Consider the following 24359-nt stretch of genomic DNA (forward strand, 5'->3'; position numbering starts at 1 on the left):
TCTCAGAGCTTGTGCCACAACTGCAAAGCCACTGATAAACCATGAGGCCACTGAGGGCAGTAGCAGAGGGTGAATATCATGCTTTATCGGATCATCCAATCCAACTCCCTCATTTTGCAGAAAGGGAAACTGAGACACAAAGCAGTGACCTGATTTGTCCAGAGAATAACCAGAGTGTACAACCTGGCTTTTACAGCACATGGGCAATGTGGTAATGGTGTTGCGCGGCTTCCTCTGGCTCTGTCTTCCTGGGCCTTGGAAGTACAGCCTCCATGTGTTTTAGTTTTCTCACTGGGAAAACTGGGCTAACTGATGGGGTATGGGCCCAAACCCAGACCTCTGCCCCTTTCTCCAAAAAGAATTTGGCTCCCATTTGTGTACGGGCCCCAGAAAACCCTCAAACTTTTCTTACTCTGGTCTCAAAGGGTTCCTTATCCACTCCCCTTATCTCCTTTTGAAAAGTCCTAGCCCCACCTTTTGATCTTACTCAGAAGCCTTTCCAACTTTTTCCTTCCAGTTCTCTTCATTATTTATTCAATCTCTCAGACCTTCCAATCGGGAATTCTCCTTACGTCCCCTAGACCCTTTTCCCAGCCCCTTCTCTGGTCACCCAAAAGTACTTGAGTGTATGAAAGATCCCCCTGGCCCCCATTTACACGCTGAGACCTTGCCCGCTCGTACTTACGGGCCTCACCGGGCCTATATGGTTATATACTTTTTCTCTGCCGGAAAGATTTGGGTTGAATTCATTCAGGCAGGGCCCTCGTGTTGCGATCTCGGGGTCCCAGCACCCCTAAACCTCCAGACCTCATCACAACAACGCCTGCACACACCCCCTCCCCCCACCGCCTCCCGCCGCACGAGGTCCAAGGACTGGAAGCGCAGGCTTTGGGGGCCGCTCCCCCGGTGTCCTCCCTGCCCTCCCCGAGAGGCCAGGCTTGTGGCCTATGGTCCGCGGCGTTGGGTGAGCCCGGAAAAGTCAGCTCCGGAACCAGAACAAGTGCCTACTCGAGCCGGTGGCCTCTAACCTCCCAACCCTTGGCCCCGGAAGTGACGTGAAAGAAACGGAAGGGCCCGCCCTGTTCGCCAACTTCCTGTTGATTAAAGGGGAGGCGGAGGCGGAGGAAGGCGAAGGGGGGGTGAGGAAGGCGGGGTGGCCGCGGCCGGGCTCGTCGATTGTGTTGGGCGGCCTGGCGCAGCGCCCGAGCGGCTGAGCTTGTGGGCCCGGGGGCGCGAGGTGGCCGTCATGGCGGTGCCGGAGAGCCAGCTGAAGAAAATGCTGAGCAAGGTGAGCCCTGGGACCGCCTCCCCCGGCCCCCCCACCAAATCCCCGAGGATACCGGGACAACGGCTCCTGACGAGCGCGCGCCTTCCCAGGCCTCCCAGGGTGGGTGCGGGGCCTCGGGCTACTGCCGCCTCCGTGAGCGTCGCGGCGGCCCCAGGCCCCGGCCCCTGCCGCCTCTGCCGTGCCCAAGGCCGGGCTCCTCACAGACTCCCGGTCCCGGGGTCCCTGCGTCCCCCGGCGGCTTTTCCGGGCTCTTGCCCCTGCCTCCGGGTCACGGAGGACGCGCTGTTCCGGGCGGGGGCGCTCTGGTGGCGGTGCCTCAGGACCCCCCGCCCGGAGCCTGCTGAGGTAAATCACCCCACTAATATCGTGGGGCCGAGCCAGGGCAGATTAACCTTTAAACTAAGCTAAGGTAAACCCCTGGTCGGGAACACTTGCTCGAAATTGAATTTTCCTATGGCAAGTACCTTCATTTATAAATCCTTTAATTCATCGCGCCCAGTTAATTCATGTTCAGGTTTTCCTTTTAGGGACATGTGCACAATTTAAAGCAGTTTTTTAGATTTTTTCTAATCAAATCAACTTTGTCGTTGTCAGAACACTGCAGATATACTTAGCAAAATGGAGTGAAGATTCTTGAGGAGGCAATAAGAAGTGAATAATTTCCAATTTGAGATGTTAACCAAGGCTTTTTGGGAATTGGGGAGAGAGAAGGATGCCGTGTATTGGAACAAAGGTCATTATAAAAAAAAACTTAGATTTTTTTTAATTTAAAAAAGAATCCGGTATTCTGGATAGTTTTTTCCCCCCAATAACCCAACCGTTTTTTTTTTTTTACGAAGCACTTAAAAAACCTTTTAAACTATTTTAGGATTAAATGGGAAGAAGGTTTTAAAATTAAGTGATAGTTTAATCAAATTTGGCCTCCAAATGAAGTTATTAAGCCAGTAAGCTATTCAATATACGGTTTAGAAAAGGAAACCAAGGGTCTTTTTTTTTTTTATTGCAATTTGTAGAAACTGGGAGACCCACTATCAGTTCCCACAGCATATGATAATTGTCTTTAATTTTATAAATCTGTAGAGAAGCCTTTGAGGGCTCCATTAGATTGGGACTATTTGTGAACCTCTTGTGACTTATCATAACTTGTTTTAAAAATTAAATGCTGCTTTTTTTGTTGTTTGGTCATATCTGATTCTTCCTGACCCCACTTGGGCTTTTCTGTGCAAAGATGCTGGAGCGGTTTGTCAATTCCTCCGCAGTTAATTTTACAGATGAAGAAACTCAGGCAAACAGAGTTAAATGACTTGCCCAGAGTCGCACAGCTAGGAAGTGCCTGAGGCAAGATCTGAACTTAGGAAGATGAGTCTTCCTGACTACAGGCCCAGGACTCTATCCATTGCATCACCTAGCCGGAAAAAGTTAGATGACTCCAAATCCAGTGCACTTCTTGTGATTCTTCCTGACTCCAGGGCCTCTCCATCCACTGCAACACCTAACTGCTCTAGATGCTTCCAACATTTGAATGCTGTGCAATTAGAACGCCTTATTCCTTGGTGCTATATTTTCATTTTAAGATGCTTTCAGTTATCAATATGTTACATATAGTTTACTAGAAACTGTTTTCCCCACAGAATCTGTTTTAAAGTTTAAAAGCTTGCATTTTTTCCAAAGTAAATATTGTTTTTTATCCTGTTTACTTCCAGTAGTACTGTTAATCTAATGTCTTTAGATACAACATAAATAAGAATTAATCGTTTGAAATTCTGTTACAACGAATATACATTTCTTGGGTTGATTCCATTCACTTGATATGAAACAAGTAGTCTCTGCTTTGAGTTTAGGATCTAGTTATGAGTGCATAACTATGTCCACCTTTACATCTCAAATATAAGGAAGGGGGAAACCCTTGCTTACCTAGTGCCACTTAATAGAGTAGGGAACAAACTGCAATTTAAAAAGTGCTTTTCAAGTTCAGTTGCAGAGTAATTTACTTTCACATTAAGTACTTCCTAGTTTCAAGTTATGCACATGCTTTTACAACTACAAAATTCTGAGTAAGGGAGAGAAAAATAAGCCGTAAGATTATAACTCTAGTGCTGAAAGAGACCTCAGGCCATTTAATTCAGCCTCATTTTATAGATGAGAAATGTCAGGTCAACAGACATTTATTATTAAGTGCCTACTATGTGCAAGCACTGAGGATGCAAAGAAAACCAAAAGACAGTCCCTGCTCTTAAGGAATTCACAGTCTAGTGGAGAAGATGAATTACAAACAACTAAGTGCACACAAGCTATAGATGGGATAAATTGGAGATAATCTTCGGGAAGCCTGTAGTATTAAGGAGGACTGGGGACTTGAATTGATACTTGAAGGAAGTCAGAAGGCTGGAAGCTGAAATGAGGAAGAAGAGAATTCCGGACAGGGGAGGCAGCCAGTAAAAAAGCTTAAAGTCAGAAGATGGAGTATCTTGTCTTAGAAACATCAAGGAAGGCAGTGTTACAATGTCAGATCAAAAAGTACGTGGAAGATCTAAGATAAGAAAGAGCCAGGGTATGAAAAACTTTAAAAGCCAAAGGATTTTATATTTGATCCTGGATGTATTAGGGGTACTCTCATGGTTACATCACATCATTTGATTGTCAGCTGAATCTAGGGTAAAATGCATTGGGAAGAGACTGATGGTTGGGGACCAGTCAGCAGACTGTTATGATAGTCAGGATTTGAGGTGATGAGGGCCTGGACCAGAGTCTTGATAATGCTAAAGGAGAAAAGGTGGTTTTACAAAGATAGGTTGTAAAGGTAGAGAAAACAGAATCAAAATTGATTGGATGGGGGAGGGGAAATGGTCCTGAGTAGTAGAGGATGATAATATGTAGGTTGTGGACCTAGGTTACTGGATGGAGGTGCCCTCAATAAGAAAACTGTGGCCCAGGGAATGTAAATGGATTACCCAAGGTTATACAGCTTGTGTCATGTTTGTACCTAGGTCCTCGTACTCCAGAGGCTGTTCTGTTTTATATGATGGGGAGTGGTAGGGTTATTTTCATTTTTAGCTATGTTGTTGCAATGACAAAAGAAATTAGGTTGGCAGAGCATTTCTACTGTGTAATGTTTACATGACAATTGGACTCGGATGTGGATTGTTTGAGTTGATAAACTTTGGTACCATTTTCTAGTACTTTTTTCTCTTCCTGAATAAAATACCATGATATGTTGCTTGCTGCAGCTTTGTTCTAGAGCTAAAAAGTACCCAGCTGAAGCCCCTTTGTTTGGTTCAGAGTTCCCCAGTAGTTGTTCTTCAAGGATAACCTAGATCAGTAGCTCATTGTTATCTGTTCATTCATTGTTTGTGCTTCAGTCTGGAAGAGGATTGCAACATCAGAAAGGTGATGCCATGACTTGCAAGTGAATTGGATTTAAGTGAGGGAAGGCTTTGCAAAGTCTCCAGCCTCACTCTCCTCCTGAGCAAATCTGGGTCCAGTGCAAGATATATAGATCAGGGCGACTGGAGATGGCCATTGATGCAGTGGGAGACCTTGGCCTTTTTAAGCTAAGGTCTTCCCACTTCTCAGTTTGACTGAGGCAACACCCATTCAGTGACTAAGGCTAGTAACGAGGCAAAGAATGGTCTCTTTTATCTAGTGTCTCCCCCTTATCCCCCCCCAGTCAATCTGGGGAAGACCCTCCCACCTAACCCCCCACCCCCTGGTTTCTGGCCAGAACAGAGACAATTGCTGTTTATACTCACTCTGAGCCATCAGAGCCCAAACAGTGACCAAGTGAGGCTTGGGCTGGGACCTATTTTTGGTCAATCTAGGAGAGCCAGAATGATTTGGTTTAAGGCAGGGTGGTCCTTAAAAGAAAGCTACTGTATTTCACTAAATAGTTGTTGCAGATTTTATGCCTTTTTTTTTTTGCAATAAAGTTGGGTGTTACCATTATGTGAAGTTTCCTTTCAAAATTATGTCAATATTCTTTAAAAATCATTTATTACTAAACTGTATTGCTGGCAGATGAACTGTACAGTTTAGCTGGTGTGGGAAGACTTACTCATGGCAGCTTTGCCTGTGCCCACTCCCCTTGGACCTACAGCTCTTCATTGGGTTGAGTGACAATACTGTTAGTGCTGCATCGCTGTAAACAGACCACTCAAGTCAAGTTTTGTGCATGTGCTGAGAATTCTAGGCTCATGGCTTGCAGTGCACAAGAGATAAATTGTATGCATATACCACTGGTGAATACATTGCTGCTCTGTTTATCTTTTAAGTGGCATGATGAACAGAATTATACCATGTGACAATTACACAATGAAAGGTTATTTTAAACCAATTTTTGGACTGAAAAACAGGGTGCGACAATTATGCGGTGAAATATGGGGTATTTCCATTAGCCTACCTCCAGATCAGGTTCATTTCCACTTAAGAGTTGTAAATTTATATAGCATTCTCATTCACTTTCTATTACCACATTACTTTCAGGCTCTTTTCACTCCAGAGAGTTAAAAGTACAAAATCACCCACAATTTTAAGGTGCTTTCTGTACCATGGGTGTCAACCTCAACAAAAACTGCCATATACCAAAGAGCCATTATGGGCCTTTACAGAGAGGCTGGGCCTCATCTACTGACTTCTTGTTGTTCAGTCCTTTCAGTCATGCTGACTCTTTGTGGACCCATCTGGGATTTTCTTGGCAAAGATTCCAGAGTGGTTTGCTATTTCCTTCTCCAGCTCATTTTACAGATGAGGAAACTGAGGCAAACCAGGGTTAAGTGACTTGCCCAGGGTCACACAGCTAGGAAGTGGCTGAGACCAGATTTGAATTCAGGAAGATTTAAGTCTTCCTGCCTCCAGGGACAGCATTCTGTCCACTGGGCCACTTAGCTACCCTACTCTTGACTCCAAAAACCACACATTAACCTTATGTTGTATTTTAAAAAAATTTTTAACATTTCCCAGTTGCATCTTAATCTGATTCTTGCCACACGGCTGCAAATTTGACCTCTAGTTATACACCCCATGTGTATAGCCAGAAATAAAAATAAATGTTGGTGATATTCCCAAACATTTCATAGTATTTTAAAATTTTTGTAAACTTTGCATATATGAAATAATAAAATCACCAAGGGAATGCTTCCAAAGAAGTGAGAGATGGAAAAGTTATGAATGACCTTGTTTTACATTTGGGGAGAGAGTATTGACAGTGTCAGAGGCGTTTAGGGTTAAGCAGGCACTCCAAAGAGCTAGAGCAGATGCATGAAAATTTAATGAATATTTAAATGACCATAAGAATAATTATGTCTCAAGGTAATACATGATTAATTGTTAAATAAGTAGTTATGGATAAATGTTGTGAGCTCCAGAGGGTGAGTGAGCTCTTTGTAGGCTGTGGAGTCTGATCTTGAAAGGCTTCATGGGAGAGGTAGGATTTGATTGGGCTTTGAAGGGTAGTTAAGAATTTGATTGGAAGAGAGGAGGTGTGGTAAGTGGAGAGCAGCAAAAGCAAAGCACAGGAGAGAGTGGTGAAAATTAGCAAATTAGTTTGATTGGAATGAATGGTTCCTGCTGGGAAGTAGGAGGTAGGGCTGGAAAGGTATATTTGCTGAGAAATTGGGAAAATCATAGGATCCTATTTTTCGAGTTGAAGGGGCTTTGCAGGTCATCTAGTCCAACCTCCTCATCTTACAGGTGAGCAAACTGGAGCCCAGACAGGTTGTATTAAATGACAGTATAATCCAGATTTATGAATTGTCGTGTTCATTTTCCATTTGGCTGCCCTCCTCTGAACTTTGCCATTATGCCCCCAAAACCTTTATCCTTCAAGATGCTAGATAAATGCTAGAATTCGTACCTAGTCAGTCACTGCTGTCCCCAAAGCCCTTCCCTCTCTCTGATTGGAGTGTGGAGAACTTAGAGCACCTTGCAGAACCTCCGGTTAAGGAGGGCTGTCTTTCATTTCCCACCTGACTGTACTCCTGGACTTCATGCTCTTCCCCCTCCCCACTTTACAGCTTCATTTTGTGTGTTGTCTTCCTGTGTTAGATTGTACACTTGTTGAAGGAAGGGATTGTTTTTTGCCTCTCTCTGTATCTGCAGGGCACAGGGCTGGCACATAGTAGTTGATTTTACTCCTGTCTGACCCCTCAGCCTATTAGTTGCTAAGTGTTGATTGTATTTCCTTTCACTTAGGTGGCTAGTTCTTATTCAAACTAAACTACCACCCTCATTCAGACTTTCTTCGCTTCTTATATTTCAGTATATAATTGGTTTCCTTCATAATCTTGGGCATTTTATTTTACACATTTAAAAACATTCTGAGAAGGGACCCAGAGGCTTCACCGGGCTTGCCAAAGGAATCTGACCCCCTAAAAGGTTGAGAACTCCTGCTATAGAATAAAACACAAATTCCTCTGTTTTTTTTATAAAGTACTTTTTTTAAAGGCAATTAGGGTTAAGTGACTTGCCCAGGGTCACACAGATAGTACTGTCAAGTGTTTGGTCTGAGGCTGGATTTGAACTTGGGTCCTCCTGACTTCAGGGTCAGTGCTATATCTACTGTGCCACCTAGCTGCCCTAATTCTTTTTTTTTTTTAAAGCTATTCACTGTCTGTCTTTACCCTACCTTTACAAACTAATTGCATATTATTTTCTTTAATATATTGTACCTTTTAGGTGAATTAGTCTGCTTGCTCTTTCCATGCTCTACAATTTCTCCTTTCTCTGTGCATTTGCACAAACTTATCCCTTATGTGTGAAATGTACTCCCTTTTCACTTCTGCTTTGTCAGTACCGCAATTCCTTTAATACTCGATGTTCAATGTCATCTCTTGAGGCATTCTGTCTGGTCTTATCCCTCATGTCCACCCCTTCTCCTCACCCTGATCCTGTTAGTGCTCTCCCCCTGGCAGTTGCTCCATGTGCATGTACGTGTATTTTGTAAAATTAATTTTCCATGCACATGTTGTTCTCCTTGTTTGTCTTTTTTTTTTTTCCATTGTGTTCCCAGCGGAGTAACTACATATTAGTCAAGCACGTAATATACCTGTGGAACTGAATTGTTGAACTCCTTAGGGTCACCCAGTCTTCTGCTTCCAAATCCAGATTTTACTGCATGGCACTCTTGCAGGCAATGCCAAGGAATTGAATTTTATCAGCATTTTGGATGGAAAAGTGGTGTCTTAAGGAAGACCTACAATAGGTATATATGGGCTACATTTTCACATTAAACTCTTATGTTATTTTTTTGTCTTCTAGTACAAGTATCGAGACCTAACTGTACGGGAAACTGTCAGTGTTATTACACTGTACAAAGATCTCAAACCTGTACTGGATTCTTATGGTGAGTTGTTTTTTTATTTTTTTATTTTTTTAAATTAAAAAATTTGTAATATACTGCAGTGTTACTGTTTGTTTATATGATTTCCTGTTTTCTATTTGTCAGGTTCAGTGTCTAAAATTTATCTTTTTTCCCTTGTAAAAGTAAAGGATGGTGACACAGTGTGCAATTCTTCTACATTCATTGGCTTGTGGTTAAGATTTAAAGGAGCTAATAATTTCACTTTTAAAAGTGAATTTTGAAAAAGTGTTTTCACATGGAACAACATTTTAGAGCTAGAAATGCACTTAAGACACATATCCAATCTAATTTATTTTACGGGTCAGGAAATTTACTTAACTGATCCTCAGGTGGATAGAATCAGAGATGAACGTACTTTCACTTTTGTTTAGTGAAAGTACAAGATACTTATTCTGTAGCAAGCCAGTTCTGATGAAGGTTTGACCCCCAATAATTGTTTGAGTCTACAGGGTATAAGGTTTGTGGGGCTGTGTGTAGTCATGCTATCACCAAATACCAGCGCACATTTATAGAGGGAGCCTAGAATGCTGGATTTGGAGGTAGCCAGCCTAGGTTTGATTCCAGACTCTGATTCTTGGTATTTCTATGAGCTTAAGCAAATCATTTAACTTCTCCCAGTCTTCAGTTTCATCTGCAAAATGTGGGAGTTGGAGTAGATGGCTTGTAAGATCCTTTTAGCTCTGGGTGTGTGATCTGGCTGCCTATCTGTCCTTTTGTACTTTTCTCCTTAAGTGCTATCTCTTGCTTTTGTGCTTTGGGACTTCTTAGTGTCTTAACTGCTTGAGATGGAGAAATCTTGCCCATGATTAGTTTCTTGGTCTTTTTTATACTTACATATAACACATTACCTGCATTGATGTTATAGAACACTTTATCTTTCTGTCTCTCTCACTCATATGTACAAAGGTCTACAGAATGAACTACTTTTCTTCCTTTTTTTTTTTAAAGGCAATTGAGGTTAAGTGACTTGCCTAGGGTCACACAGCTAGGAAGTATTAAGTGTCTGGTCTGAGACCCGATTTGAACTCAGGTCCTCCTGACTTCAGGGCCAGTGCTCTATCCATTGTGCCACCTAGCTGCCCCAACTACTTTTCTTTCATACACATATAACAACAGTACAGCATGGGGCCTCATTGGTAATATCCCTCACAAAATTTAGAAATATAAATATGTGTAAGTTTTGCTTTATAATTCATTTAATGTTATATACATATTTTACCTGGTGTTCTCCAAAACGGAGCTTGCATTTGGAGTCACATCCAAAGGTCTTCCAGTGTCCTGAATTCAACCTAACAGTCTTTTAATTAGGCCTTAATTTGACCATCCTAATATTTGGCTCTTTCTCGGTATCCTTTGTCTGGTTTATCATTTTCCTCTTACAAGAGCCTGGGGGGGGGGGAAGTGTAGTCGAGTAAAGGCAGCGACTCACCTGGGCTGTCCTCCAAAGCCCTCCAAATACCTTTAAAAAATGACTCTAAACAAATTCTAGAGCAGCAAAACCTACAAAAAGAGGAAAACAAATTTCCAGCCCAAGATGACTTAGAAAGTTGGCAGGAAAGGTCTGTCACATGTGGGTGAGAGTGTAGCACAGTCCAGAGCAGGCTGCACCAGCCTAGCCCCGACTTCAGCAAGCCAGGAGCAGGCCTTGGTTAGTGACTGAATTGGCGGTGGCTGTTTCTGGAACTCTCAGCCCATAGATGGTAAGGGTGGGGGAGTGAACAGCTGGTTAGAAGGAGATTACAGGGGTCTTTTTGCTAGTACTGAGGCAAGACTCTGTTGCTTTGCCATACCAGGTTACAGTCCTAGGTGGCAGCCAAGGGCAAGGACGGGCACTAGCACACCAGACCTTGTGGCCACAGTGAGGAGGGGACCCTCCTCAGTTCCAGGGCAGAAAAGAATGCTTGTGGTCACTCACAGACTAGAGCACAGGCCAGAAGAGTAGTAAACACCTCTCTTTAAATCATACCACCTTGGAAGAACTGAAAACTTAAGGTCTCTAGAAGTATATATCAGAACAGCTGCACAAAACTCCTAAAGCTTGGGACAGTGTGCCCTCCGCCCTGGAAGCAGAGCCCTACTTTAACAAAGAGGTAAAAGTCAAGTAATAAGCTGGGGAAATGAGTAAAAAACAAGGAAAAAACTTCTGTCTATAGAAAGTTCCTGTGGTGACAAGGAAAATCAAAACACACACTCAAAAGACAACAAAGTCAAAACTTGGCTTTGGCCTCCAAGAATAATATGAATTGGTCTCAGGCTGTAGAATAGCTCAAAAAGAATTTTAAAATCAAGTAAGAGAGGTAGAGGAAAAATTGTGAAGAGAAATGAGAGTGATGCAAGAAAATCATAGAAAACGAGTCAACAGCTTGCTAAGACGTCCAAAAAAAATGCTGAAGAAAATAACACCTTGAAAAAAAGAGTAGGCCAAATGGCAAAAGAGGTTCAAAAAGCCAATGAAGAGAAGAATGTCTTAGAAAGCAGAATTGACCAAATGGAAAAGGGAGGTCCAAAAGCTCACAGAAGAAAATAATTCCTTAAAAATTAGAGTGGAGCAAATGGAAGCTAATGACTTTCTGAGAAATCAAGAAACAATAAAACAAAATCAAATGGATGAAAAAATACAAGACATATGTGAAATACCTCATTGGAAAAATGACAGACCTGGAAAATAGATTCAGGAGAGATAATTTTAAAAAGCCATGATCATAAAAAAAAAATTAAAAACCTCTAGACATCGTTTTTCAAGAAATTATCAAGGAAAACTGCCCTGATATTTTGGAACCAAAGGGTAAAATAGAAATTTAAAGAATTCACCAATTACCTCCTGAAAGATCCTAAAATTAAAACTGCCAGGAATAGTATAGCCAAATTCCGGAGTTCCCAGGTCAAGGAGAAAATGTTGTAAACAGCCAGAAAGAAAAGTTAAGTATCATGGAGCCACAGTCAGGATAACACAGGATTTAGCAGTTTCCACATTAAAGGATTGGAGGACTTGGAATATGATACTGTGGAGGGCAAAGAATTACCTACCCAGCAAAACAGTCTAATCCATAAGGGGGGAAAATTGACATTCAATGAGAGAGGAATTTAATGCATTCTTGAGAAAAGACCCAGAGCAGAATAGAAAATTTGACTTTCAGATACAAGACTCAAGGAAAGCATGAAAAGGTAAACAGGAAAGGGAAATCACAAGGGACTTAATAAGGTTAAACTGTTTATATTCCTACATAGAAAGATATTTATAACTCATAAGACCTTTCTCATTAATAGCGTAGTTAGAAGAAGCATATGTAGACAGAAGGCACAAATGTGAGTTAAATATGAAGGGATGATACCTAAAAAAATAAAATTATGGGGTTAGAAATATACTGGGGGAAAGAAAGGAAGAGGTAGAATGGGGTATATTATCTCACATAAAAGAGGCAAGAAAAATCTTTTTCAGTGGAGGGGAAGAGGGGGGGGAGTGAGTGAACTTATTCATCAAAATTGGCTCAAAGAGGGGATAACACATACGCAACTGGGTATAGAAATCTATCTTACCCTATAGGAGAGTAGGAAGGGAAGGGGATAAGAGAAGGAGGAGCAGTGATAGAAGGCAAGGCAAATTCGGGGAGGGGGTAGTCAGAAGCAAAACATTTTTGAGAACAGGGTGAAAGGGAGAGAATAGAATAAATGGGATAGGATGGAAGGAAATACAGTTAGCAGTAGTAACTGAAAAAAATGTTGGAGCAAGTTTCTCTGATGAAGGCCTCATTTCTCAAACATAGAGAACAATCAGATTTATAAAAATAAGAGCCATTCCCCAATTGATAAATGATCAAAAGATACAATCAGTTTAGATTAAGTAATCAAAGGCTATCAGTAGCCATATGGAAAAATACTCTAGCTCACTATTGATTGAAGAAATGCAAATTAAAACAATTCTGAGGTACTACCTCATACTTATTAGATTGGCTAATAGGACAGAAAAGGTAAATGACAAATTTTGGAGGGGATGTGGGAAAAAGGAGATGTTAATGCACTGTTGGTGGAGTTGTGAGCTTATTCAACCATTCTTTAGAGCAATTTGGAACTATGCCTAAAGGACTATAAAACTATGCATATCCTTTGACCTGGCAATACCACTACTATGTCTGAATTGCAAAAGAGATTAAAAACACAAAGGAAAAAGACTTACATGTATAAAAATATTGATAGCAACTCTTTTCTGGGAGGCAAAGAACTAGCAGTTGAGGGGATGTCCAGCTATTGGGGAATGACTGAACAAGTTGTGGCGTGTGATTGTAATTGAATACTACTGTACTGTAAGAAATGATGATTAGGGTACTCTCAGAAAAACCTGGAAAGACTTGCATAGGCTGATGCAAAGTGAAACGTGTTGTGTGCAAAGTAACAGCAATACTGCAAGATGATCAGTGGTGAATGGCTTAGCTATTCTCAGCAATACAACAATCCAAGACAACTCTGAAGGACTTGTGATGAAAAATGCTATCTGTCTCCAGAGAAAGAATTGATGGTATCTGAATACAGACTGAAACATACTTTTTTTTGCCTTTATCTTTCTTGACTTTCTTTTGGTTCATGTTTTCTTTCACAACATCACAGTTCTGGATATGTTTTGCATGACTACACATGTATTGAATTGCTTGCCTTCTCAGTGAGGGTGGGTAGGTGGGGAGGGAGGAAAGGAGAGAATTTGTAACTGGAGATTTAAAAAAATGTAAAAAATTGTTTTTACATGTAACTGAGGAAAAATAAAATGCTAAATTAAAAAAAAAAAAAGAGGCTTGTGTGTCCTTGACCTTGGTTTCTCTTGGCTCTTGGTTTCTCTTCATTGTCTGCATTCAGTTCAAATTCTGCCTCATGCAGGAGGCTTTTCCTGGTCTGTCCATTTGGTATCCCTGACCTGTATATCCATATTACCTCCCCTTCCCCTCCCCCCCATCTTGTTCCTTCCCAATGAGATTATCTTCTGTTTACAAGATATGTATCTTGTATATAACTGTTTTTTGCATGTTCATTCTGTACTTTCCCCATTAGAATGTTAGCTGCTTGAGGGCATCCATTTTTTTTTTTACCCTTTCTATCTCCATTGCTCTTTACTAGATTATTACAGTAGCCTCCTAATTGGTCTGCATCCCTCAAGTCTTTTGCTATACTACTTTCAAGGTAATTTTCCTTAAGCTCAGATCTCAATGTGTGATATTCCTGTTCAGTCAATTCAGTGCCTTCTTTCTACATCTGGGATAAAATACAAACTCTAATGTCTAGATCTTAAAGCCATTCACAACCTGGTCTCAACTGTTTTTCCTTTCTCATTGGTTATTATCCCCTCTCCTGCACTCTTCATTCCACCTAAATTGACCTCTGTATATAACTCATATCCCATCTCCAATCTCTGTGCTTTTGCCCCCCCCAAGCTGCTGTTGCCCTCCTTCCTAAACTAACTTTAGTTTAACTACTCTGTACATATGTTGTCATTTGATATGTTTGTATTTTTCTGTCCCCCAGTTAGCGATGACCATTTACCTCGTACGTTAGATAGTATTTTGTTTTGTAACTCTCTAATATCTTATCTCCTTACTAAATTGTAAACTACCCCTTGTCCGGGACATATTCCTTTCTCATTTCTGCCTTTTAAATTCTTTTTCTTCCTTTAATATTCAGTTCAGGTACTCCTGCCCTAAGTTTTAAGCGTTCTCTTCCCCCTTAGATTTTCCTAATGTACTTTGTCTAGTTATTTTCTTATCCTCTTGCAGGGATTTTTAACTTAAAGGCCCTCGTGAGTTTGGATAGATTTTAAGGGATCAGTGGTTGGAAGAATACTTATCTCCATATAATTCCTTTCTAATCCTATTTATTTTGTTTTATGCATTTCGAAGTATTCCAAGGAGTCTATCTGCCTTCCCTTGCCAGTAGAATGTAACTTCTAGCTGGAAGAGTGTAGCAGAAACTAGGCATAGACCAAAATCTTACACCATATACCAAAATAAAGTGAAAATGGGTACATGATTTAGATATAAAGGCTGTTACTATAAGCAGACTGAGAGAGCAAGGAATAGTTTACCTGTCAAATTTATGGATAACAGAAGAATTTATGACCAAACAAAAGATAGAGAATAATTTTGATTACATTAAATTGAAAAGTTTTTGCACAATGCAACCAAGTTTAGGAGGGAAGCAGAAAACTGGGAAAGAATTTTTACAACCAGTGTCTCTGATAAGGTCCTCATTTCTAAAATATGTAGAGAACTAAGTCAAATTGATAAGAGCACAAGTCATTCCCCAATTGATAAATGGTCAAAGGATATGAACAGGCAGTTTTCAGAGGAAGAAATTAAAGATATCTATAGCCATAAGAAACAGTGCTCTAAATCACTATTGATTAGAGAAATGCAAATCAAAACAACTCTGAGGTACCACATCACACCTATCAGATTGACTAACGTGACAAAACAAGAAAATGATAATGTTGGAGAAGATGTGGGAAAATTGGAACGCTAATGCATTGTTGGTGGAGTTGTGAACTGATGTAACCATTCTGGAGAGCAATTTGGAACTATGCCCAAAGAGCTATAAAAATGTGCAAACCTTGACCCAGCAATAGCACTTCTAGGGCTGTATCCCAAAGAGATCATAAAATGGGGAAAGGACCCACATGTACAAAAATATTATAGTGGCTCTTTTTGTGGTGGCGGAGAATTGGAAATTGAGAGGATGCCCATCGACTGGGAAATGGCTGAACAAGTTGTGGTATATGAATGTAATGGAATACTATTGTGCTATGAGAAATGAGCAGGCAGACTTCAGAAAAACCTCAAAAGACTTGTATGAACTGATGCTTAGTGAAATGAGCAGAACCAGGACAACATTGTGCACAGTAATGGCCACATCGTGTGATGACTAACTTTGATAGTCTTAGCTCTTCTCAGCAATGCAAGGATGTAAGACATCTCCAAAAATCTCATGATGGAAAATGCTGTCCACATCTGGAGAAAGAACTGAATGCAGATCGAAGCACGTTCTTTGCTGGTTTTTTTTTCCTTCTGCTTTGTTTCTTCTTTCTTGTGGTTCCTTGTATTGGTTCTAATTCTTCTTTAGAACATGACTAACATGACAATATGTTTAATAGTGAGTATATATGTAGAGCCTATATCAGATTGTACACTGTCTTGGGGACAGAGACGGGGAGAGAGGAGGATAAATTTAAAACTCAAAAGCTTATGGAGGTGAATATTGAAAACTAAAAATAATTTTAAAAGAACGAAATTTTCTTGAAGACAATAATTATTGTTTTAAATTTTTCTGTACCTAGGCTTAGCATACACAGTGTTTTACTAATTATTTACTAATTCTTAATTGAAAGACAGTGAATTAATTTAATCAGTATTAAAATAGGACTTGTGTTTTACAGTAAAAGCAAGAAACATTTTTGTAATTTTCCAATACTTCATTTAGTGGCATGTTAGCAGCTCATTTTTAAAGAACTAGATATTATTGTGAATTGATTGTGAAGTTTATAGTAACAATTAGTCCTTAGACTATGCATATTGAAATGTTAAGTTCAGTGTGGTATTATTTTATTATAGTTATGTATAAGTACGGTATTTGACGAACCATATGTCAATCTTGTGTGACTAATAGATAAGCGTTCAGCATGTAATTCAGAAGCAGTTTTCTTCCGATGCGCATTTTCACAAGCAGATCTTATTGTGTGACTCAACAAATTATACTTTTGTTGGTGTGGCATGCTTTGTGAATAGTATCTTGTACATTTGAAAGATTTGTCAAAGACAGTATCAGTTTTAAACTACATTATCTGGAAGCACCTGTTAAAAAAAGTGCACATGATTAAAACCTTGTTTAATTTCTTTTAGTCTTTAATGATGGCAATTCTAGGGAGCTAATGAGCCTTACTGGAACAATTCCTGTGCCTTATAGAGGTGAGTATCACAAATTATGTTTCAGAATAGGAATGTACGTTGCCATACAACATAAGACTTTTGCTAAAAAATTGTGTGTAAATATACTTATACCTTACCATTAATTGATTGATACTTAATGATTCGTCTTCATTTACTAATGGGATCTCAGGATTTTGCTTGGTTTCTCTGCCTTTGTCAAGTTGTTAGTGATCTGTAAATATGAATTTAGGTGGATTTGGGGGGTCTGATTCCTGTAGTCCTATAACATAAGTGTTGGAAGGAGCCTCCTAGCCCCATGACTGAGCAGTACGCAGTGACATAGTGCTTGCTACTAAGTGGCAACTTATCTCTAAATCCAGTAAACATTTATTTTTAAAAATTGTTTAAATTTTAAATTGTCAAGAAGCATTTATTAAGTACATGCTGTTTGCCAGGCACTCTGCTAAGTGATAGGAATACAAAGATAAGCAAAAAGAAAGACAGTTCCTGCCCTCTTGGAATTTACATTCTTTTTTTTTTTTAAAGTTTATTTTTGGCATTCTTTTTGAATTCCAAATTTTCTCTCTACCTTTAGTCCTTCCCCCTCTCATTGAGAGGGCAAGCAATATGATAATTTATGTATGTGCAAAATGCAAAACATTTCCATATTAGCCATGTTGAAAAAAAAAGACAAGAAGAATGTAGAGAGTGGAAAAAATTATACTTCAGTCTGTACTCAGAGTTCACCTTCTCTCTCTGGAGGTGGATAGCATTTTTTATCATGGGTCCTTTGGAATTGTCTTGGATCATTATAAACATTTATTAAGCACTTAGTAAGTGCCAAGCACTGTGCGAAGTACTTGGGATACAATTAGTCAGAAGAAAGACAGTAATTTCACTCAAGGAGCTTACAGTCTGATGAGGGGAGACAACACAGAAAAGAGGCCAGAAAGTAAGGAGGGGACTGGAGGGACCCAGCGTGGGGACATCTTGTTCTGTGTAGTTGAAACCAAGCAGAGCAGCAGAAGCAAAGTGGAGTGAACTGAGTCCAGTTTCTGCCTTCTCTAGAGGAATGAATTGGGAGGAGTTTGATACTCTGTGTTCTAGTCAGGGCAGAGAGGAGGCTGAGGTGTCAGTTAAGGCTTGGGTTAGGATCTGGTGATTAGAAGTGGTAAGCTTCATACGGGAAGGACATCTTGTCCTGTGGAATTGAACCCAGGCAGAGCAGCAGAGTAAGCTGAACTTTAAATATTACATTTTCCAGTTTAAACATTCCCAGTTCCTATGACAGGCACCCCAGAGAATCTTCTTGAGCTTCAGCCCTTAAATAGCAATTGTCTTTTGGACTTCTGAGACTACATCTCATGTCCCCACTAGACTCATTCCCCTATATCTTCCTCTCAGACCATGTTTTCCTATAACTGTCAAGGACACCTCCCTCCTTCTCATATCACCTAAACTTACCACCTTGGTATCATCCTTATCTTCTCACACCACGTATCACATCTGTTGTTTCTTCCCTTCACAGCATCTCTCTTAGACATCTCTTTTCTTCTCAAATGGTCACTGCCCTAGTACAGCTTCTCATCACCTCTCAACTGGACTATCATGGTAGCCTTCTGGTTGGTCTGTTTATTTGCTCTGCTCATATACAGCTCCCCCATAACCATGCCTTTGCACACTACCTGTCCCCAATACCTGGAATGCTCTGTCAGTTCATCTCTGCCTCTTGGTTTTCCTGGCTACCTTCAGGACTCAGTTTAAATCTCAACTTTACAGCTTTTTCCTGCTCCTTCTTCTTACCTTCTGAGATATCTTCCCGTTTACACTGAACATATCCTATTGGTGCAGAGTTATTTGAATGTATTCTGCCTTTCTTTTATCCACAGTGTTTAGCACAGTATTTGGTACAAAGTAAGTGCTTAATAAATGCTTGAGTGACTGACATTATATTGTAACATCACCAATTTATTTTGTATATTTAATTTTCTTAGAGTACAGCTTACCTGTACTTGTTAATGGATTGTGATTTCCTGTCTGGGAAAGAAACATGAATTATTTAGACCTTAACCTATGAGGGATAGGACATTTAATTATGCATTCATACAGCTGTACTTGGAGTAGAATTTACTTGTTAGCTTATGTTCAATAAATTAATGCCATTGCATGCTTTAAAACATTTCTTTATGATCCACTAGGAGGGTAAGACTAATGATATGAGTAAAGTCAGGAAAACTTTAGTTCTTAATTCTGAATAACTTTAATGCTAGAAATGTCAGCAGCATTAAGATACTATTTATTACATGTCTTTGTAAGCAAGTAAAATATTTAATTGACAATTTCATTGAGATCCCATCTTGCTGTAGATTAGGCATTAGAAACTTACTGGTCATATGACTCAGACTCACTCTTGTGAATTGCTTTTCTTTGTTTTTAGGAGGCAGCATGGCCCAGTGGGAAGAGTGCTGGCTCTGAAGTCAGAGGAGCTGGATTCAAATCCTGCCTCCCATACTAGCTACGTGCCTTTGAGCAAGTCACTTAATATCTTTAGGCTTCAAATTTCTCATCTGTAAAGTGAGGAGGTTGTTCTCGATGGCTTCTGAGGTCCCTTTAAGTAGTAGAGCTGTCATCCCATATTATATTCCCCTCCCAGCTTCTGTACTGTTTTGGGGGGTTTTTTGGTAAGGCAATTGAGGTTAAGTGACTTGCCCAGAGTCACACAGCTAGTCCGTGTTATGTGTCTGAGGTCAGATTTGAACTCAGGTCCTCCTGACTTTAGGGTCTATCCACAGTACTAGCTGCTCCTCTGTACTGTTTTTAAAATCTGAAATGGCAAGAGTTGCATAACCAAGAATGGATTATATAAAAATGCATTCATCTCCCTTTTATCCTGTTGAACTGCTCTGCAAACTAAAAACTTGAGAAATAATTTTTCAGTGTAACTCTGAAACTGAGGAAGTATACTGATAAGAGGCAATATGGAGTAGTGGGAAGTACTCTAGGTTTGGACTCTTGAGTTCAAATCTTAGCTTTCCTACTTATTACCTCTGTGACCTTTTACAAATTACTTATGAGATCTTTAAGCCTTAGTTTCCTCTTTTAATGAAGGGATTGTAGTAGATGATCTGTAAAGATTGTACTATGTTCATATGTTTGTTGTAGTTTAGCTTAGTGCTAATTTATTGCAGTTATTTACCTGTTAGGGTATTGAAAGATCATAAAAGAACTAAAAATAGAATAATTGAAGTCTCACTTTTTCTTTTTAGGTAACATATACAATATCCCAATATGCCTGTGGCTTCTGGACACGTATCCGTATAATCCCCCCATCTGTTTTGTTAAGCCTACTAGTTCAATGACCATTAAAACAGGGAAGCATGTTGATGCAAATGGAAAGATCTATCTTCCTTATTTACATGAATGGAAACATGTAAGTATGTGACCTAAATTCTGATTCTAATTTTTGTTGGGTTCTAATTTTTTCCCTTCAGTAAGCAACACATATTTAATGAGCATCTGCTATGTTAGGGATACTTCAGAATATACGAAGAGGTATATGACAATAAAGAGGTATAAGACAATACTTGACCTTGAGAAGTTTGTAATCTACTTCAGTTAATAGCACACATGTACATTAAAGGACAACCTACAGTAAAAAATCATCTATGATAAACGCCACTGATAAGTGGTATGGATAGACTTTATTTTCTGAAACCCTGGTATTCATTGTAACTTGAGTAGAAGCTTTATGGATCTTTGATCTCATAGATCTGGAAATTTCTTCAGTAGTGCACATCTCAAACCAGGTGTGTTTTTTCAGCTTGTGCAGCTCTTTCCCATGACCTTTCATAATCACTCAGGGATCTACTAGGGGCCATTTTCCCTGTAATATTAATATTAATTTCATATGAAAAATTTATATAACAAGTATTATGTACAAAATATTTTGGAGCATGAAATAGAATTTTCTTAATTTTGCTCCAACTTTCTTTTTTATTCCAGGAGTGTTCCTTATTCCTTAGGTCTTACTCCCTCTACCACCTGCAGCATATTTTATACTTGAGTAGAGAGAAATCACTATGGGTTCAGGTGAATAGGGGAAAGCTTCCTAGAGGAAGTCAGATTTGTTCCAGACTTTTAAAGATGGGTAGTTTTCAGATAGTATAAAAGACTTTTTAGGCAGAAATTGCAAGGGATGAAGGCACAAAGGTGAGAATGTAAAATGTGTTTGGTAGATAGTTTTGCTGAGAGCAGAGAGATTATAGAGCGAAATGGTTGAAGCTAAGAATGATAAAATAGGTTGAGGGCCAGATTAGCAATGAGCCTTGGATGCTAGGTTAAGTAGCTTAGATTTTTGTCATATAGACAGTGAGGAACCATTGAAATTTTTAAGCAAAGGAGTGGGCGTGACGAAAGCAGGAGGATTAATCTGGTAGCTTCTATGTAGAAAGAGGTCAGTGGAAACTAGAGAGTAATTTTTTTTAAGCATTCTCATTTTTGAGTATGTAGGCTCTAAAATGAGAAAATTATGCCAAGTAACTTAAATCTGTTATTTTGTCCTTGAAACATTTTATCAGGTTAGAATCAAACTATCGTAGCATCATTGTATATCTAGCTATATTTGTATTGCAGCAAAACTTAAAAGTCAAATAGACAGATGTGGTCACTATCTAGAGCCATCATCTTGTGACAGCACGACCAGTGAGTAGAGAGCTGACGGTGGGGAAAGGAGCAACAGTCCCTCAGGAGTGAGGAGATATGAATCCAAGGGATAACAAGCAGGCAGTTTTCTTTGGCCAGCATTCCGTATGCTACACTTGGAACTGGAAAGTATATGGATAACTTCTTTAAGAGTGATTCTTGGTGGAAAACCCCCAAAAAGTGAGAATTCTACTGATCTAGATGCTGGAGGGAAAAAACAATTATTTTGTTTAAATTAAAACTGGATGAAGTGATAAATAACTACAATCCTCACTCTGATTTTCACTGCAGAAGCTGTAGGGTACAAAGGAAAAAATTAGCTTAACAGCATGGTGCTGCGGGTAGCCAGGACAATATCTAACCAAATACACGAAGGTTAATTTTTATGGTTAGAGTAATGACAGAACAAATGAATGAAAACAGAAGAATTTATGAGAGAGTTGTCTAAGGATGAGCTTCAGGCTGCTTTCATTGTTGTTTAGTCATGTCTGACTCTTTGTGACCCCATAGACCATAGTGTGCTAGGCCCTCCGATCTTCCACTGTCTGTCGAAGTCTGTCCAGGTTCATGTTCATTTTTTCATGATGCCATCTTTCTATTGCATCTTCTGCCATCCCCTTTTCCTTTTGCCTCTGATCTTTCCTAACACCAGGCTTTTCCAGTGAGTCCTGTCTTCTTATGTGGCTTTGGTATTTGACTTTCCAGTGAATAGCCTGAATTGTATTGACTGATTTGATCCCCTTGCTGTCCAAGGGACTCTCAGAAGTCTTCTCCAGCATCACAATTTGAAAGCGTTGATTCTGGAGCGCTCAGCTTTCCTTAGAGTTCAGCTCACAGCCATAAATGGCTACTGGAAAAACCATAGCTTTGACTAAATGGACCTTTTGGCAAGGTGATGTCCCTTTTTAGTATGCTGTCCAGATTTGCCGTAGCTTTCTTTCCAAGGAGCAAGTGTCTTTTGATTTCAGTGTTGCAGTCACTGTCTGCAGTGATCTTTAGCCCAAGAATATAAAATCTACATGGCTTCCATTTCTTAGTATTTGCTAACAGTTTTGCTTAATAATGCCATGAACACAGCTAAAATTACATATCAACTTAAGTGGCATTCTCTTTGTCATGAAAACTGGTACCCTCAAGCCATCTGTCACATTAGTGGGAATGGGCTCTTGGAAGAACTGGACTGGTTGGTTAGTGCAGCTCCAAATCCAGAAAAAAATAGTAAAGGTTCTTCCTCCTTTTTTCCCCCCCTCTACTTCTTCCTATTAGCCCTTCATTTTACTTTAATAGGACAAACCATAATACTACTTTGCTATTTGAGTGTGGAAGTTTTTTCTTCCCTCTTGTCAGAGTATGCATTGCACAGGGTTGTAAAGCACATATTACCATGCTCAAAAACAGGTTTCTCATTTAATGTAAATAGTTTTTGTTTCCATTAGGGCAACTTCTGTCATTTCTATGCAGGGTTACTCATTGTTCTTTGAAAAAAAAAATCCAACAACGTGCTGTTCAATATTGTGAAAGATACCTTAAGCACATTGATACTTGGGTTGCCAGGGGTTAACATATAGTAAGCATGAATACTATTCCTACTGGCTTGTGAGATCTGTGTTCAGATGCATTTTTTTCTTTCTTTTTCTGTCTTTTTTTTTTTTTTTTTGCAAGGCATTCAGGGTTAAGTGACTTGCCCAGGGTGACACAGCTAGTGAGTATCATGTGTCTGAGACTGGATTTGAACTCAGGTCCTCCTGACTGCAGGGCCAGTGCTCTATCTACTGTGCCACTTAGCTGCCCCTCAGATGCATTTTGGAGGTTGGATTTTAACTAGAACAAGTTTAAAAAATAAAACATTTGACTATCCAGAAAGCAGAAACATTACTTAATATAGGTTTTGTAGTGACAATTTTGCAAACAGAATTTTAAAATTTTTGTTATTTTTTTTGTTTCTGTGCCTGTCTGCAGATACAAAAGAGATAAAATCTCCTTGTATTTTGTAAGCATGATTACTAGTCAGTTAAAACAAATTTCTATATTGGCCATGTCCAAAAATTTTTTTCCATTTATACACATTAGTCCATCTCTTTATTGTGAGATGGATAGCATTCTTCATCATCAGTACTCTTGATCATGGTTGATCATTGTTCAGAGTTCTTAAGTCTTTCAGAATTGTTCATTTTCAAAACACTGATGTTACAGATTGTTCTGGTTCTGTTTACTTAACATCAGTGCATACAAGTCTTCTGAAGTTACTCTGAAACCTCCTGTTCTTTGCTTTTTGTAGTATTGCATTATATTCATGTACCATAACTTCTTTAGCTATTTCTTTTATCAGTTGGCACCCACTTAGTTTCTAGTTCTTTGCCACTGGAAAGAAAATTGTTAGAAATATTTAGGTACATGTAGAACCTTTTCCTTTCTTTAATTTCTTTGTGGTATGGACCTCGAAGTGGTATCATTGGGTCAAAAGGCATGCACAGTTAGAAACTTTTTGTGCGTAATTTCTTTCTCTTTTTTTTGGTGCATAATTTCATATAGCTTTCTAGAACAATTGGACAAATATGCATTAATGTCTCCTTCCATGTTTGTCAGTTTGTTTTCTTTTTTTTTTTGTCATCTTTGCCAATCTCATGGGTATGAAGGGGTACCTCAGAATTGTTTTACTTTGTATCTTTTTCATTTTAAGTGATTTGGAACATTTTTTAATATAACTGGAGATATCCTGGATTTATTCTCTTGAGAACCTTTTGCCTGTTGCATCCTTTTACCAATTACCAATCAATAAATGACTTCATAGAAATTGGAATTAGTTTCTTCTTTATCTTGGAAATGAGACCCTTATCTTTGTAACATAAAAACTTGTTGCAGAGGGTTTTTTCCCCTAGTTTTTCTTCTAATCTGAACTGTGTTCAATTTGTGCAAAAAACTTTTTAATCTTATATAGTCATAATTTTCCATATTATCTTGTGTGATCCTTTCTATACTTTGTTTGGTATGAACTCTTAGCTCCCTATATATCTGAAAGGTAATTTTTTCATCATTCCTCTAATTTGTTTATTATGTGACCTTTCATGTCTCTCTCTCTCTCTCTCTCTTTTTTTTTTTTTTTTTGCTTTTTGGT

The 24359-nt window shown here is 39.3% G+C and overlaps 1 protein-coding gene across 4 annotated transcripts in view; it reads left to right on the forward strand.

Moving 5' to 3' along the window:
* Positions 1–1107: 1107 nt before the first annotated feature.
* The window catches only part of TSG101 (tumor susceptibility 101), a 93543-nt gene continuing 70291 nt past the window's right edge, over positions 1108–24359 (forward strand). For 2 of the 4 annotated variants that reach the window (XM_078148380.1, XM_078148381.1), the window contains exons 1-4: positions 1115–1288; positions 8540–8624; positions 16517–16582; positions 19810–19973. In XM_078148380.1, the coding sequence (XP_078004506.1) occupies positions 1247–1288; positions 8540–8624; positions 16517–16582; positions 19810–19973 (357 nt within the window). In that variant the 5' untranslated portion in view covers positions 1115–1246. Of the gene's footprint in view, positions 1289–8539; positions 8625–16516; positions 16583–19809; positions 19974–24359 lie in introns of all 4 variants that reach the window. The other 2 variants (XM_021005306.2, XM_078148382.1) reach the window with 2 other exon arrangements.

This window comes from Phascolarctos cinereus, unplaced genomic scaffold, assembly GCF_003287225.1.
Source record: "Phascolarctos cinereus isolate Bilbo 61053 unplaced genomic scaffold, phaCin_HiC Scaffold_9;HRSCAF=440, whole genome shotgun sequence".
NCBI lineage: Eukaryota > Metazoa > Chordata > Mammalia > Diprotodontia > Phascolarctidae > Phascolarctos > Phascolarctos cinereus.